Source organism: Pelodiscus sinensis, chromosome 6 (genome assembly GCF_049634645.1).
Source record: "Pelodiscus sinensis isolate JC-2024 chromosome 6, ASM4963464v1, whole genome shotgun sequence".
In the NCBI taxonomy this organism is placed as follows: domain Eukaryota; kingdom Metazoa; phylum Chordata; order Testudines; family Trionychidae; genus Pelodiscus; species Pelodiscus sinensis.
In genome coordinates, this window is record NC_134716.1 from 20,707,924 (window position 1) to 20,725,687 (window position 17,764).

Below are 17,764 nucleotides of genomic sequence, written 5' to 3' on the forward strand. Positions count from 1 at the left end.
CATAGACCTCTATCATATCCCCCCTTAGTCTCCTCTTTTCTAAACTGAAAAGTCCAAGTCTTTTTAATCTCTCTTCATCCGGGACCCGTTCCAAACCCCTCATCATTTTTGTTGCCCTATTCTGAACCTTTTGCAATGCCAATTCATCTTGAGATGAGGTGACCACATCTGTATTCAGTATTCAAGATGTGGGCGTGCTATGGTTTTACTGCTTTACTGAACAGGAGAGTTTTTCTCTGAATTGGGGCCTAGCCAGGAGCACTTAAATAAAAATGCACAACTTTACCTGCTACTGTTTCCAGCCAATGTGAACCCAGCCTTGCAACTACCTTGAAACAGCGATTCTCAACCTCTTTACTATGAAACGTCCCCTCCCTGAACATGCTGTAAGAACTCCATGACCCAGCAGTGCCACAACAATACTTTTTTGCCTATTAAGGGCAGGGCCAGTGTTAGGTGATAGCAAGCAGGATAATAGCCTGTGGCCTCACATCACCGAGCGCCCCACAAAGCTAAGCTGCTTAGGCTTCAGCTTCACCTCTGTGTGCCCAAGGCTCAGGGCCCTGAGTTACAGTCCTGTGTGATGGGATTTTGGCTTTCTGCCCTGGGCCCTAATGAGTCTAATGCAAGGCATGCTTGGCAGATTCCCATAAGCCTCCTTGCAGCCCCAGACTCCTGGTTGAGAACACCCAGCACATATTTTCTGCCTTTGTACAGAAGAGGAATACGTTCCCGAGTCTGATGAGAAGTGAATGTTACCTCTCTTCCAACTTGACAGTCACTTGCTGTAGAATCTCTGTGGCCTGTCTGTGGTATTTCAGCTGAGCTTGTACAAGAGCAGAAAGCTGACTCACTTGTTCAATCTGAGGACAAAACATGAAAAATCAAGTTGAGCAGCAGTGTTCAGACAGCTTCCATGGAACACTACCAGGGCTCTGACACTGCAGAGGCACCTTTTCTTTCTCTCTGTAATTTTGGCTCTGCTTCATAACTAAAAAAATAATTAGGAATCAGTTGAGCTTGGCTTATCTACTCATTCTGTGTACAGAAGAATGAGAAAGGTGCAGAAGAACTCAGGCCCTATCAGAGGGGGGCCAGGAGGGCCATTTGGCCTGGGCCTCAAGAGATAAAGGGGCCTCAAATTTTGAAAGTCGTAATGAATTGTTACTGTAAAGTGATTTTGCTTGATCTGAGGGTGAGTGTAACTTTTAAATTAGATGTTTATCTCTGTATAGGAAATATTCATAGTTCTGTTTTTTCTTATGTGACTTTGTATACAATAACCATATCAAGCTAAGCTGTAAGCTACCTCTTCATCCAGTTTTAGATTCACCTTTAAAGGCTTTTCTGTGATAATAAACTTTTACTTCTAGTTGTTAAAAAGGCCTGCCTAGATTATGCAAATGAAGTGTGACAAAATGCTAATCAGTGCTTCCTTTGCATATTCTCTGCCGGGAAAAGCTGGCAGTGTAGACATAGCCTTAGTGAGGATGAAACATTGACAGTGGAATTAATTCCTCTCAGGTATTTATATGGCGTGGGTGACCCTACAAATGGAAACTTCCTTGGTATACTTGAGCTTCTTAGCAAGTATGACCCACTTTTATCAGACTATGTTAAGCATGTTTGTGAAACACAAGAGAGTGGAAAACACATGCAAGTCCATTATCTGTCTACCAAAATACAAAACGAGTTTATTGAGCTATGTGGGACATTTGTTCAAACCACAATTCTTGAAGAGATATGACAATATGATATGCAAAGTACTTTTCAATTATTATTGATTCAACACCAGACTATTCTCATAAAGAACAGAGGATCTTGGTTGTTTGGTATGTTAAAACTTCAGGAAGTTCAAAGGTTTCAATTGAAGAACAATTCATTTTGTTCAATACTTTTACAAAAAAACTGCAAAAGAAATTGCTGCTCATGTATTAGAAATTCTGAAAGGCTTCTGATTAAATTTTCAAGTCTTCATTGGCCAAGCCTATGACAATGGATCTAATATGGCTGAGAAGTATAACGGAGGACAAGCAATCCTTCTTGAGCAACATCCAAACTGTATTTTCTCCAGTTGTGGCAACCACACACTAAATCTTGTTGGGATAGATTGCGCTGAATCACATACGTTGGAACAATCCAGCAATTATACAACCTCTTCAGCAGCAGTGCTCAAAAGTGGGAAATTCTGAAGCAGCATCTGCTTGTTTCCCTTCACGGCATGTCAACAGCAAGATGATCAGCACGAATTCATGGTTTAAGACTAGTTGCACAGCATTTGGACTCTGTGAGAAAGGTTTGAAGTGAGCTTGAATCTCTTACTCTCACAGCACAGGCTCACACTGAGCTTAAATCAATTCAGAAGTATACGTCCAAATTTGAATGCATTTTAATGTCATCCATGTCGATGAAGCTGCTAAAAATGATCTATGAAACTAATCTTGAAATTGAAGCACACAATGCTACCTTAAATATTGAGAGAGATAACACTGAATGACTTCTTAAAGATATTCAGAAGATTCATGATCAATGGGACGCAATCCTTTCTGAGTTCAAATCAGTAGCACAGGGTACTGACATTTCATCTGAGTTTTCCACCAAATGCAGCCTAACATCTCAATCTGATGCAGAAAGACACTATTGAGTCAATGTTGTTGTTGTTGTTGTTGTTATTGACTCCATCAAATCTGGTCTTACACATCGATTTGAGTCACTGTGAGAAATCTGTACCCTTTTTGGATTCCTTTGGGAGTTCAGAGAACTAAGTGATGAAGATCTATATTCAGCAGCTGAACAAAGGTACAACAATGAAATTTCAAAAGATCTCTGTGACGAGATTGTCTTCCTGAAATGTATACATTCCACCAGCTTTAAATCAGACTGCAAGCCAAAAGAACTGTTTCAAGAAATATTCTTTCTTGGCCTGTTGACTATATTTCCTAATATCACAACTGCATTATGTATTTTTGTCAGTCTCCTTACATAAGTGGCTTCAGGTGAATGCACATTTCAACATGTTAAAACAAGTAAAGAGCTTTCATCATTCTGCAGTGGGACAAGATCGTTTGAATGGGCTTGCAATGCTTAACATTAACAGTGATGTTGCACATAAATTAGATTTTTCTTCAATTATAAATGAGTTTTCACACAACAAAGCCAAAAAAAAATTCCTAATATGAAGAGTTTTGCTTGCAGTGGAAACTCACATTTTTAATATACGTGCTAGTGGTATAATGACTTAATGATTAATAAATAATTGTCTCAAGTGTTCATTTCTATATATTCTTTTGGTTTTGGTATGACCCTGTGGATGAAAAGTTAGATATGTCAGGAGCTTGGGGCCTCTAAACTTAAAGTGGCCCAGGCCTCTGTCATTCTCTGAGAGGGCCTGTTAGAACCTTCCCCCCACTTTGTGTGGCCTGAGGCTGAGGCACACAGGGAAAGAGTAAAGTGCCCCTCAAAATGGGGGTATTTGTAATGGAAATGCGGTCATTATCTTTTCCTTGGAGAGAACACCTTCCAGAGCTCCCTCTGGGGCAATGTGACTTCCTACAGACTTTCATGACAGTGTCAAAATGGTGATATCTAGGTCAAAACAAACCAGTCATGTGGGCTAGATAGAAAATCTGGTAAAATGATAAACCCCAGACTGTTTCATGCAGGCACTCCTTTCACCTGTACACACTCTGAAACAGCTATATTTATTTTATATACTTGGATTCAGTTACATTAAGACCCCTTTCTATTGCTATGGCAACAGACAAGGGCATAAAAGTGGGTGTGAATTTAAATCTAAATAATTCCACTTATTTATCTATTTTTCTTGAAACACTGAATCTGTAGACAAGTACATAGACATTAAATAGAACAGATTTCAATTTAGAGGAATTCTTTCCTCCAAAAGATGGATTAACATTTTCTTCTTTGAATTTTCAATTTTCAGCCTCATTTATGAAGGGGAAAAAATGCCAATGGCTTTGGTTTCAATTAATGCTGTTCATTTTTTCCAGAATAACACTCAAGTCAACACTACTTATTCTATAAGTAGAAGCTATATTACCAACCCATGTTTGAGTAGTTATGTACCAAATTTATAGGAAATCATGATGTGTGCATAATGATTTACATAATTCTAATAATAGAAATACTCTTTCTTTGCCTATAAATAACCTTAAATTGTTAGTGTGGATGGAACATTAACATTGGAATTAGTTCCTCTCGGATATTTAGATGGCTCCCTTTAGAATAACAGCTGAGTCCCTCACAATCCCATGTGAGGTAGAAAAAGTGCTATTATTCCTATTTTATAGAGGAGGAACTGGGCAACAGAAAAGCCGAAAGATCTAAGTCCTACAGGAAGTCTCTGGTACAGCAGGGATTTAACATCAGAGTCTCACCACTAGACCATTCTTCCTCTCATTTTAAAATTCTATTCAAAACATTAAATAAGGAATTTTCTCACATCCATCTCCAGAAGGTTAAACATGCTTGACTCAGCTATTTCTTTGGATTCATCGAATTTCTCCAGAGCTTGGCGTAGCTCATCATCAGGGAGCCTGCCTTGTCTTTTCTTTTTGTAATCAAAATCCAGGCGTCTACCTTCCATTTTCTTTAGGTGGTGCTGTAAAAAAATGAAAGGGAAATAGTGTGAATATGATGGGAACAGTTCCCTAACATCTCATTTCTTGCTTTAAGTCCGCTACATTCAGTCAGAGGTTGAAAATATACGCTACCAATCTACTATACATCACAGTTTTACTGGAGTAAGAGGGCACAGAAAAATGAGGTAGGTTTCCATTTCAAATGGTGTACTATGGCATATTGTGTCAAAACACTGAAGCAGCTCCATCACAGAATGTTTTACACAAAGAGAACACAATGGCAAATTGCAGAGACTCCTAGATACATGAGAGTTGGTAGTAATTCATAGTTTTATTTATAATCTAGAATTATCTACATATTGTGTATATCTCCCAGAAGTTTAGGAATAAATTTTTCTTTAATCTAGTTTTCTTTCTAATTATACTAGGGATAATTTTGCAGTTTTCACAAGATCAGCAAAGTATCTTCATTTCTGAGTGATTTATTAACTTACCAAACATCACTGCTGTCCCTGTATTTATTTAGCAAATTTCATATAAGTTTCACTAGAGAGCATTTTTAAGAGCAGGTGTTGCTGGATCCCCAGAGGTTGGATAGCCTTCTGTGGTGGAAAGGGGGAAAACTAGCCCCATTTTCCCTCTTTGTTCCTGGTCCCGAGGCTCTAGGCTGCTTCTTATCCAAGTCCTTAAATTTGGTTCATGGCTCAGGAGTTTGCATTCCTCATTAGCTGGGATTTCTCTGTAGGTTCACCTCCTCTTTTACCAAGAGGGCAAGGGGAGGGGGTTTACTCATTCCTGTGGCTGCTGGGCTAGCAGGCTGTGGTTCAGGCCTCAGACTGTCCAACCAAGCTCCTGTCTCCTCACGAGACAGCACCAAATTGAGCTAGGGTTTTTTTTTCTCTCCCCCTCCAGGCCTAGTACTGGCTGCAGGTTAAGCAGGATGGGACTAGGTGGGGGCCACAGATTTTCTTTAACCCCTGAGGTGCTGGGCCATCTTTTTTCCACTCCTTCAAATGCAGGTTAGACAAACACTTGTCAACAGGGCTGCCGCTATGGCAGTACAGGGCTTGGAACAATCCCCCATGCTTCTTCTCCAGGCCCCACACCAAGCCCCACCTCTTCCCACACTGCACCACCCACTCCCCCCTTTTCCCCAGCCTTACCCCTGCTCCACCCCCACCCCATCTCTTCCTGTCCCCGCTCCACCCCTCCGCCGCCATTGTATCCCTTCCCTGAAACACCCTCTCCCGAGAGATGTGGTTCTGAGGAACTACTAGAGAGCCTGGTGCAGGGTAGCAGCAGGGATTGGGCCCTTCTGCTCTCACCATGGCAGCGGGAGCCATGAGAAGTGGAGCAACCAAGCAACCTGCTCTGTTTTGCTTCCATCTCCCAGTGGGATCACTCCACTTCCTGCTGCTGCAGGAAGCAGTGTACCTCAGCCCAGCCCCAGCTCGGCTTCAGGGATTAAGAAAGTGAAGTACTAAGCATGGAATATCTTAGGGTATCATTACCAAACTAAAAGAAATGATTTGTCATCTGGCATGATCTACTCAGCAAACATGAAGTGCCAAGCTTTTGGAACATTTCTAGGTACCCTTCTGAGGTCCCAATTTTACACTTACCCATATGCTTAATTTTTTGGGGAGAGCATCATTGCACTTACATGTGTGAAGTTGTTCACATGTATAAGGGTTTGTAGAATTGGAACCCAATGAGATATCATTTGCACCAGCAAAGAACAAGCATGTGCATATATAGCATTTGTACATACAAATGAAATATTTGGCAACCTATCTAATTTAGGGTATGTCTAGACTGCAAAGCTAATTTGGGATACTGGAGGTATCCTGAAATAGCTACCCACGTCCAAGGAATGCGTCTGCTATTTCAAAATAATTTTCAAAATAACGGGCCTGCTATTTCGGCATCCCTGTAAACCTCGTTCCATGAGGAATAAAGGATGTCTCGAAATAGTGCTTTATTTCGAAATTTGGTGCTGTGTAGACGTGACAAATTTTGAAATGGCCTATTTTGAAATGAAATCACGTATCTTATTTTGATTTTAGAGTGCAGTCTAGATGTACCCTTAGATGTGCAAATGATAGTTGTGTTTCAAATTCTAGATATCTAGGTGTAAATCATCAGGTATATAAAATTACAAATGCAAATCTAGAGGCAGCTATTCACAATATGGATCTAAAATAATATAGAGTACATTATTTAAATGTACTCTAGAAAATGACTTGGGGTATGTCTAGACTGCTCTCTAAAATCGAAATAAGATACACAATTTGCATATGCAAATTGTGTATCTTATTTTGATTTTGTTTTGAACTAGTGTGTCCGTTATTTTGAAAATTATTTCAAAAATTATTTTGAAATAGCGCATGCATTCCTTGGACGTAGGGTAGCTATTTCAGGATACCTCTGGTATTCCAAAATTGACTTGTAATCTAGACGTCCCTTTATAATTTGTAAGTGATTTTTATGCTCAATTAGAATACAGCAGCCAAACCTGTACAAAAATGTATTTTTCAAAACAGATAATATGATTTGTTACTAAAAATAATGTTGCCATTTTGGTCTCGAACATTTTAAAGAGTCAGAGAAAGAAAGGAAATTAATTTAATTTGTATTATTCAAAGAGAAACAATGAGACCTGTTAGGGATTTACAAAGACCTTGAGCATCACAGCTAAAGTAAGAGTTTTCAAAACATACAGGGTATTTATTTGATTTTCCAAAATCACTTAACTCCATCTTTAGCAATACCTGTATTTCTCTCAGATCTTTATCATGGAGATTCTGCAGGGGATCTATGAAGTTCTGCTTCACTTCAATATCCAAAGAATCTTTGACTTCAGAAAGGTCTCTCATTGCTTCCCCAACATCACCAAGGGCTGGGCCTAGGACAGGAGAGTATGTCTGGTTTATCTCAAATACAAATGGTGGGATGTGGTTCTGCATTAATACAGAATAGGGCTGAGACACAGAACTCAGTTAAGAATCAAATTTAATCTTCAGTTTTAAATACATGGCAGAAAAAGTGAGGCATTATAGGGAGGGAACTGTGGATGCTATGGTTTTGCAGCCGTAGAACCTAGTCACAGCAATAGAACTGTACTTCAGAATCCAAACTTAAAAAAAAAAAGGCCTATACGGTGGTAAAAGAAAACCTGTCAGAGAAATACCATCTTTACCTGATACAGACTGTAGATTGTGTGAAACAGTCATCCTAACAAAGATCTGACCAGCCCAATAATTTTAAATAAGGTGTGTTGACTCTGGCCATTTATAAGTCACACAGTTAACAGTTTCACTCCTCAGAATTTTATTAGAAATAGCAAACTAGTTACTTGTCCTGTAATTCATGATATCCTAGTGATAAACCTTCCCAAAGTAACTTCTAGAATGAAAATACTCACAATCCAATAAAAAATTCAGTGTACTGAAAGTTCAGATTTTAAGGCCAGTATAAAATAAACTGAATAGAATATTTTAAACAAAGGGTATCCCCGTAATTATTATTATTATTATTATTATTATTAATATTTTTATATTTAATTAATAAAATCCTGGTTTCAAAATGTAATATGGTTGAGCTTCATAAACAAAATACACTGGACTTCAGTTGGAAGGGTAACTACCCAAAGCTTCTAAAGATCAAACCCTACAGGTCTTAAGTTAGACATCCAAAAATGAGGCAAAAATTCATCAGTCCTTCTGAAACTATTAGCCTAAGTGAGGAAGTCAGTGACAGAACTAGAAAAAGAAAACAAAAGTCTGAATTCCCATTCCTATACCATAACTATAGTACAAGCCTTCCTCTTTTCAGAGGTAAGGGTGCTATGCTTCTTTCTCCTCCAAGCCAATAACATCCCAACTGCACAAGCTGGGGAGTCGTAGTTGTTAGGGGGTCACAGCAGGTGTTAGATGTGCAATAATTCTCACCAGCTAATTTGGTTTTGTCTCAGTTCAGGGGTCTGGACTAGATACACTCTCTCACAGGATTTGAACTCAGCTGTGGTAAATAAAGAATGTATTTTACTTTCACAATGCATTTATTTGTCGAACCAGAGCTATCAATATGTTTTGTTAATGATTACAGGCTTAAACAATTTATGGTTAATACCAGATTAATTATTTTCTAAAATATCTTTCAATTTGCCTTTAAAAAATTGTGCTCATATGCTCAAAACAAAAAGGAAAAATCCTGGCCAGTCTGAACAATATCAAGTAAATCAAAAATTCAAATCAGTGATGAATCAGCTTGCAGTTTTGCACTCCCAACGGAATAATTGAAGCACCAGTGAGAAGTCTTATTTTAAGCATTCAAATATGTTGACCATTTCATTTTAAAACGAAACTGCAGCACTATCACTATGATACTTCCAAGGTAAAGCTAAAACTGTTTTTAATTCCTCCAAATATTAAATGCGGACGTTAAGGCTCAAGGAAATTGGTTATGGAAAACTAAGACCTGCAAAACACCTGAAACCTTAATATGGGACACTAGTTATATGATCACTAAAGAAAAAAACCTTGTCCTTACCAATAGAAACTGTGCCCGGGGTAGTGTCAGCCACTATGTTCCCAGAGTTTTCTTACTCTACTGGACATGGGTGGGGAAATTAAAGATAAGATGCACACTGCTGCATTTATAAAGTCTAATTCTACAAAAGGTTCTGAAGGCCTTCTGGAAGGTGCTGAGTACCCTCGACTTCAGTAAAATATTAACTCAATATCTGGCAGAACTAGTCCCTTTGAACTAGTATGCTACATACAATAGCAAAAGTCATAGAAGGTTAATGTCCTTACTTTGACCCTAGATAAGCGAACAAAAAGTGGCTCTGTAGCACCACAGGGTATGTCTAGACTACAGGCTTTTGTTGACAGAAGTTTTTTCAAAAATTTCAAAGTAGTGTAGACATACTTTAAGGTGCTACAGGACCACTCATTTTTTTAAGTTACAGACTAACAGAGCTACCTTTCTGAGACATAGCTAAGCAAGCCATGTTCCTTTGGGGCAGCATCAGCAGGGAAAACAGCTTAGCCCATTTCTCAATGCCTTCAACAGCTAGATAGGAATCCAGCCCTACTGCTGGCAGAGATGATGTTCATCGCCCCCTCAATGTAGACACCAAACACTTTGGCCCCAGTGTTTTTGAATTTTCATCACAACTGTGGTCCACAAAATCTACTCTTCTTGCTTATCTGTCCCATGAAGCACAGAATCCAAACCTGCTGTGATATTGGGATGGAGAAAAAGAGTCTAAATTTAAATAAGTTGGTTATGAAAATAGCACCTGCACTCCAAAAAAGGAAGCCCGTTTAACAATGCATTCCATTAGCTTTGTCTCCCAAACAAAGGACCCCCCCGCCCCAGCATATTGTGTAGCCAGTGTACCTGCTGTTGGCATCTAGAGGAATGATGATTAGTAGCTAGAAAGCACATTACTAGGTAGAAACCTATGATATAGCTGTTCTACCCTTTGATCATTGGGATTAAACATCAATTTGTTCAGAAGATGGTTAAAAACACATCTGAAATTTAGCATGAGTGAGAGAGCAAAAAGCAGCACTATTCAGAGGAATCAGACAATGGCAGCTACTAAATTAATTAGTATATAATTTTGATCTAGGATGATTAAACCAAACCAGAAGGCACGTTGTCTTCTGAATCTGCCATCATGTCAGGACTAGAATTTTATTATAAGTTAGAATAGAAGAGAATTTTCAAGCTATTGTTCAAGCCACATGCTTGTTGCTATTATAAAACGGACTGCACAGAGCTACATACAGGGCTGTGAAGATACCACAAAATCTGTTGTGGGTGTGAGCTCGCTAATTAGACTAAAGAATCTTCACTGTTGAAATGAAACTTCAATACTCCTTACCCAGCAAAACTCCCAGGGTATGTCTACACTACAGGGTTAGTTCGAACTAACTTTGATAGGCGCTACACTAGCGCTCCGCTAGTTCGAACTTAATTCGAACTAGCGGAGCTCTTAGTTCGAACTAGGTAAACCCCATTTTACGAGGATTAAGCCTAGTTCGAACTAGCTAGTTCGAATTAAGGGCTGTGTAGACCCTTAATTCGAACTAGTGGGAGGCTAGCCCTCCCCAGGTTTCCCTAGTGGCCACTCTGGCCAACACCAGGGAAACTCTATGCCCCCCTCCCGGCCCCGGACCCCTTAAAGGGGCACGGGCTGGCTACGGTACCCGTGCCAGGTGCAAGCCTGCCAGCACCCAGCCAGCAGACCCTGCACCTGGCACGGATCGAGCCAGCCACCTGATGCCCCCCAGCCCTCCCCCTCTTCCCGGGACCAGGCTGGCGGCTCCCGGGAGCTTGCCCGGGACTGCAAGAGGCGGGCACCCGCCTGGGCTAGTGCGGACATCGTGGACCTCATCCACGATCTCCGCACTAGGCACAGGAAAGTGGCCGGCTTGGGCAGGAGAGCTGCCAGCCTGGCCACCCAGGAGCAGGTGTGCATGAAAATCAAGGTGGTCCACTGAGACCCCCGACCCTGAGCCCTGAGCTTACAATGGCCATCCTGGGTCAGACCAAAGGTCCATCTAGCCCAGTAGCCTGTCTGCCGACAGCGGCCAACCCTAGGGACCCTGGAGGGGATGGACCGAAGACAGTGACCAAGCAATTTGTCTCGTGCCATCCCTCTCCAGCCTTCCACAAACCTTGGGCAGGGACACCACTCCTACCCCCTGGCTAATACCACTCCATGGACCTAACCTCCATGACTTGATCTCATGTCCCTTTAAACTCTGTTCTAGTTCTAGCCTTCACAGCCTCCTGCAGCAAGGAGTTCCACAGGTTGACTCTTTGCTTTGTGAAGAACAACTTTCTGTTACTAGTTTGAAGCCTGCTACCCATTCCTTTCCTTTGGTGTCCTCTAGTCCTTCTTTATGGGAACTAATGAAGAACTTTTCTGTATGCACCCTCTCCACCCAACTCCTGCTTTTAGAGACCGCTATCCTGTCCCCCCTCTGTCTCCTCTTTTCTAAGCTGAGAAGTCCCAGTCTCTTTAGCCTCTCTTCATATGGGACCTGTTCCCAACCCCTGATCATTGTAGTTGCCCTCCCCTCTCCCAGCCTCTCTCTTCCCCTCTCCCACCTCCTTTTCCCAGTCTCCCCCAGTTTTGTTCAATAAAGACAGATTCCATTTTTGAACACAATTGTCCTTTATTTTGTACATCAAGAAAAGGGGCTAGGGAAGGATAAGTGGAAGGAGATTAGGGAGGAATGGGGTACGAGCCCCCGATTTGGAGGACTGGGCTGGCTCTGCGGGCTTCTGGGGGTGGAAGCTCTCCTGCAGCCCCCCAATTGCCCCCTCTCCCCAGATGGCAGCCTGCGGCAAGTGCAGCCGGGCTGATGGCCGAGTGGTGTGATGTGCCCAGTGTGGGCACTCCGGGCACTCCAAGCCAGGACTGGTTTTCAAGCGGGGCACCCCTGAGAACTGTCTGTCCGGGGTGGGGGTCGGGTCCCTTTAAGCGCAGCCCTCGGCTAGCCTGAGACAGCATCTCCACGCTCTAAGTCCTCCTCTGATGCCCTGCCGGCACTGCTTCCGGCCAGCCTTAAGCCCTGTTCAGGGTCCACTTAATGTGGACATGCTAATTCGAATTAGCAAAATGCTAATTCGAACTAGTTTTTAGTTCTAGACGCGTTAGTTCGAATTAGCTTAGTTCGAATTAACTAATTCGAACTAAGTTAGTTTGAACTAACTCTGTAGTGTAGACATACCCCCACTGACTTCAGTGGGAGTTTTGCTGGATAATGAATGAAAAAAGTTTGTGATCTTTCCCCTAAAATGTAGAATTTTAGCAGCAGAGAAATATCACGTAGAAAAAGAGGAATTAACATTTTAACTCATCATTGTACTTTGGAACGTCATATGTTGTTAGCCTTTATTCGATATCTGCAATGAAGGTAGAAACATCCTCTTGTAAGGGGTCCGAGGACAGGAGAGGTTTAGCATGATGGTAGGAGAATGTGGATGCCTATAATAGTATCACATCAGATCATTCTGCTCTTTTGGTCACATTGCATTTCAGTAATGCACATAGTAAGGCAGTATACAGCCTACATGGATATCATCCCAAAGGAAAAAGATTTGGCTTTTACCAATAAGAAAACAACCTGCACTTCCCATCCTGGGAAGGATCATAGATCTACATCATCATGATTGTCATTGGCCTACTGGGAAATGAACAATCTGTCAGTATCTGGGCATTGCAGATTGTTCGCCAAAGCTCTTATTCTACACAAGCACTAATAGACTTGCATAATTCAAAGGAAAGAAACCAAGTTACCAAAGTTGCAATCATCGCCAAGTTCTCTTCCAAATTTCTGCATAGCGTCCGCCAATAAGGCCTCAGCCTGAGGGTAGCCTGGTCCTTTTTCCTGCCCTCGAATTTTTGACATTGTGTTGATCATGTTGAGTTTAGCTCTGGAAGCTGCAAGCAGACCAATAACAGAGTTACCAAAGGTCAGTAAATGGGAGATAAACTTTATAAGTACTGTATCTTAAGCTGCAGTAGGTAGAGTACAGGAGATTTCACTTGTGTTCTCAACAAAAGAATTACTCAGCTTCTTGTAACGTGTTCAAGAAACTGCTGTTGAACATGTATGTCAGATAAATTGAAGATTAACTCTCAGGGTGTGTCTAGACTACACCTCTCTGCCGACAGAGAGATGTAGATTAGGCGCATCGAAATTGCTAATGAAGTGGGGGTTTATATATCCTGTGCTTCATTAGCATAAAAATGGCCACCACTTTTTTTTGGCACAGAGCTTTGTTGGAGAAAAGTGGCAGTCTAGAGGCTGATCTTTCAAAAAATAAAGCCTTTTTCGAAAGATCCCTTATCCCTCGTGAAATGAGGTTTACACGATCTTTCGAAAAAGGCTTTATTTTTCGAAAGATCAGCCTCTAGACTGCTGCTTTTTTCCGACAGAGCTCAGTACCAAAAAAAAAAAAGCAGCGGCCATTTTTATGCTAATGAAATGTGGGATATATAAATCCCTGCTTCATTAGCAATCTCAATGTGCCTAATCTACCTCTCTGTCAGCAGAGAGGTGTAGTCTGAATACACCCTCAGGCTATGTCTACACTTGTGGCTTCTTGCACAAGAACATCTTGCGCAAGGGTTCTTGTGCAAGAAGTCTTGCGCAAGAAAACATCCACACTGCCATCTGAGTGCTGTGCTTTTGCGCAAGAGCTTCCATGGCAGTATGGATGCTCTCTTGCGCAAGAAATCTCCGACGGCCATTTTAGCCATAGGGCTTTCTTCCGCAAGAAATCCCTGCTGAGTGTCCACACTGCCTTCTTGCACAAGAGCTCCTGCGCAAGAGGGCTTACCCCTGTTAAAAAAGAGCATAGCTCTTGCGCAAGGGCAGGAAGGCATAAGAGCAGGAAGGCAGTGTGGACACTTTGCGGATTCTTGCTCAAGAACAGCCATACTTATGCAAGAAGCTGTGAGTGTAGACATAGCCTCAATGTTCAGCAAATTTTTAGAGAGAGGGTGTGAAATCCTGGCTCTCACTGATATCAACAGGAATTTTGCCATTGATACCAGAGATGCCTTAATTTGACCAGAAGCATTCAGAGTGGAGACCCAATCTTGCCCTCCAGGAAGTCCATTTCAAAATACCCCTGGACTTCAAAACACTCTAGGGACTAGTCATTGATACCCATTGCAGCTCAGGCGAGGGGAAAATGAAGGAAACTCTAACCCATTTATATTTTCTCATTCTTCAGATCACAGAATCATAGGATTGGAAGGGACCTTGAGAAGTCATATAGTCCAGTCCCCTGTACTCAAGGCAAGACTAAGTATTATCTAGCTTTCTGGGCAACAGTCCAGTCTCAAGGTGCAATCTACATTGGACTTCCAAACAGCTATTACAACAACTGGGGACCAGCGGGTATACCAACTCCCCTGCCACACATTCTTATGCCGTCACATGCCCTATACTCAGGCCTGCCAATGGGGGTGGGTGAAGAGGGCACTTCCCCCAGGGCTTCATGATTCAAAGGAGCCAGTGGCTCTGGCTACAGGAGTGGCCAGAGCTCCGTGACCCTTTGAATTGCCACCAGAGCACTGCTCCATGCGGCTTTGTGGGATGAGGGGGTCATGCCATGGTCAGGGGGATGCTGAGGGTGGATGCCCTGCCCCTTCCCCTTGAGGCCCTGCCCCTTCCAAGGGCTTGGAACCAGCCCCTCCTCCCCATATAGATCTTGCCCCAGGGCCTGCAGTGTCTGTTGGCTCCACTGCCTATACTGCAGCTGCGGTGAAGAGCGGGGGCACAGAAATCAATATGTTGGCCCTATTGCTTTTGGGGAATCCTTGGATAGACCGTTAAACCATCACTGCAGCAGCTTTGCACCAGCAGATGCCCAAAAATGGTGCAAGAAGGGCCAGAATTTGCTCACCCATAAATGCTAGATGTAATATTTCTCTTTCTTTCTTTATTCACTATAAAATGCATCAAACATATTCTCAGAAAATGCCTACAATCCCCTTGTTATTTTTACTAGAATTGTGGGAAGACTCCTGGGTTGATATAAAAAATAAACTGCGTTACAGCTCATACTTTCTCGCCAATATGCCATGCAAAAACTCTCCCAAGAACAGTGATTATATAAAAAAGGCACCTGGGCTATCAAAACTGATAAAAAGAAAAACAAAAATGAAGAAATAAACTCATTCAATAGCCCATATTTTTGTGGTGAATGCTGCCAATGCAGAAATAGTTTGCGAATGTCATACACAGTGTGCTTTAAGTGATATACTGAATTACATTTCTAATTTTGTAAACTACAATAAATAAGAACTGTGCCATCGTAAATCACTGCACAATAGGAAAAAATTAAGCCACAAAACAAACATATGTTTGAATGTATTTATGAGTCTGATCTGATTTAAATTCAGAAGAGCAAAAGCAATTCAAAATTAAGGATGACATGCCATCTGTAACCCTCCCTGCTGTGCATCAGTATTACAGCACAGATGCAAAATTATTCAGTATTTGGACACTGCAGCAATGCATAAGCACAGTGGACCCAAGAAGTATTTTACTTATTGCTTAACTCACTTTTGGTTGAAATACTACAAATGAAGATCTGGCATTGAATGCTGTTTTTCACATTGTGGCATATGTGTGCTAAAACCAGGAAATTATCTAAGTACATATTTTGCTTGTGAAGAACATTATGAAAGGAAAGCATGTTTTTGTAAGCATCTTCTCATTACCTAAAAGTGACACTGGACCATGCTATTCTGAATTTGTTGATATCTCCTGGCCTCAAACTGCCATAGAACTACAGGCAGCAGACTGACATTCCAATGAGAGACTCCATTGTAATGAGGTGTCAGCAGCAGACTCCACCTCTATGCCGCAAAAGATAGCATCTCTCTGTAATTGTTGGGCTGGAAGATGTCTGCTACTTTATTCTTTTACGGCCTAATCCAAAGTCCATTGAAGTCAATGAAAACATTCCCAATGTCCTTAAAGGGCTTTGAATCAGGTCTGGGTACCAGAAGAAAAAAAAGAGCAGTCAGCTAGCCTTCATGTTACCCCTTAGCTAATGATGCTAAGGTGGTGAGGAGAAGAAAAGAAGCTAGGAAACTCTGAAGAAAAGAGATGAGGGCTCAGACAACTGAGCATAATGGAGGAAACAGAACAAGGGGTAAAAACCAGAGAAAATACTGGAGGACAAGAAAAACAAAAAGTACAGATAGCAGAAAAAAGAGAGACAGAAAGGAAAGAAAAATACAGGAGAATAACTTAAAAGGAGGGGCCACACTCTGACTAGATAGGAAATGGGGAAATCAAAAGCAAAGGAAAGAATGATGAAATGTAGAGATGAAAGAGACAGTAAGGGGAAGGGGACAAATAGATAAATAAAAGAATAAAGTAATGAGTAGTAGTCCTGTGGCATCTTAGGGTACGTTTACACTTCTCAGAATATAGTTATTCTGAAATAGCTTATTTCAAAATAGCCCATCTACACTATAGAGAAGCCCCAAAATTAGTCCGAGCCAGGCTTCCCTAATGTGGATGTGCTATCTCGATTTAGAGTCCCAGGAGGCACTGTGGAGGAATAACTTAGGGTATGTTTACAATTGCACTCTCTTTCAAGAGAAGGATGCAAATGAAGACATTCAAAATTGCAAATGAAGCCGGGATTTAAATATCCTGTGCTTCATTTGCATATCCGCGTTATGGCACTATTTCAAAATAGCGCTATTTCAAAATAACAGACGCTGTTAAGACACGGTAATTTCAAGAGGAAACCCTTATCTCAAAATATCTGGTAAACCTCATTGTATGAGGAATAAGGGTTATTTTGAAAAAAGGGTTTTCTCTCAAAATAATCGCGTCTTAACAGCGTCTGTTATTTCAAAATAGCGCCATCATGCAAATATGCAAATGAAGTGCAAGATATTTAAATCCCAGCTTCATTAGCAATTTTGAATGTCTTCATTTCCATTCCTCTCTCAAAAGAGGGTGCAAGTATAGACATACCCTTAGAATGGCCCTGGGAAGGGGCTATTTCAAAATAGCAGCAGTGGAGCATCTACACACGCCTTATTTCAAAACTGCTATTTTAGAATAGGTGTTATTCCTTGTAGAATGTGGTTTATAGATTTCATAATAAGCCATCTGTTATTTCAAAATTATTTAAAAATAATGGAATGGCTGTGTAGACGCTTGCATTTTTATTTCAAAATAATGCTAGTTATCTCAAAATAACGGTGCAGTGTACATACACCCTTAGAGTCAAGATGAAATGGGTTTTACCCACAAAAGCTCATGGTACTATAAATTCTTGTAAGTCTCTAAGGTGCCACAGGACTATGCATTGTTTTTTAAGTTACAGACTAACACAGCTACCCCTCTGAGAATGAAGTAAAGCAAGCATAACAAATACATTAATTAATTCATACAATTATAAAGCAAGAAAGGACCACTATGATAAAAAAAACATGTCACCTGTAAAGGAATTTGAACCGTGACCTGCAGATTAAGAAATTGATTTTCTACCAAGTGAGGGTTCCGTATTAATCCATATTTCTACATTTCACAATCTGCTGACATGATACTAACCAAAAACCCAATCTGTGTTTACACATTATATTCTAACATTAT

At 41.1% G+C, this 17,764-nt stretch overlaps 1 protein-coding gene and 1 long non-coding RNA gene across 2 annotated transcripts in view; one reads left to right on the forward strand and one right to left on the reverse strand.

Annotated features, from left to right (window-relative positions):
* Positions 1-17,764, forward strand: part of LOC112546928 (uncharacterized) — a 137,655-nt gene that overhangs the window by 89,024 nt on the left and 30,867 nt on the right. The gene's annotated exons all lie outside the window — the stretch shown is intronic.
* The window catches only part of SH3GL2 (SH3 domain containing GRB2 like 2, endophilin A1), a 147,165-nt gene that overhangs the window by 9,179 nt on the left and 120,222 nt on the right, over positions 1-17,764 (reverse strand). Inside the window, exons 4-7 of the mRNA XM_075931518.1 lie at positions 12,925-13,068; positions 7,373-7,506; positions 4,463-4,621; positions 760-863 (exon numbers count right to left, since the gene is read on the reverse strand). Of these exons, the coding sequence (XP_075787633.1) occupies positions 760-863; positions 4,463-4,621; positions 7,373-7,506; positions 12,925-13,068 (541 nt within the window). The remainder of the gene's footprint in view (positions 1-759; positions 864-4,462; positions 4,622-7,372; positions 7,507-12,924; positions 13,069-17,764) is intronic.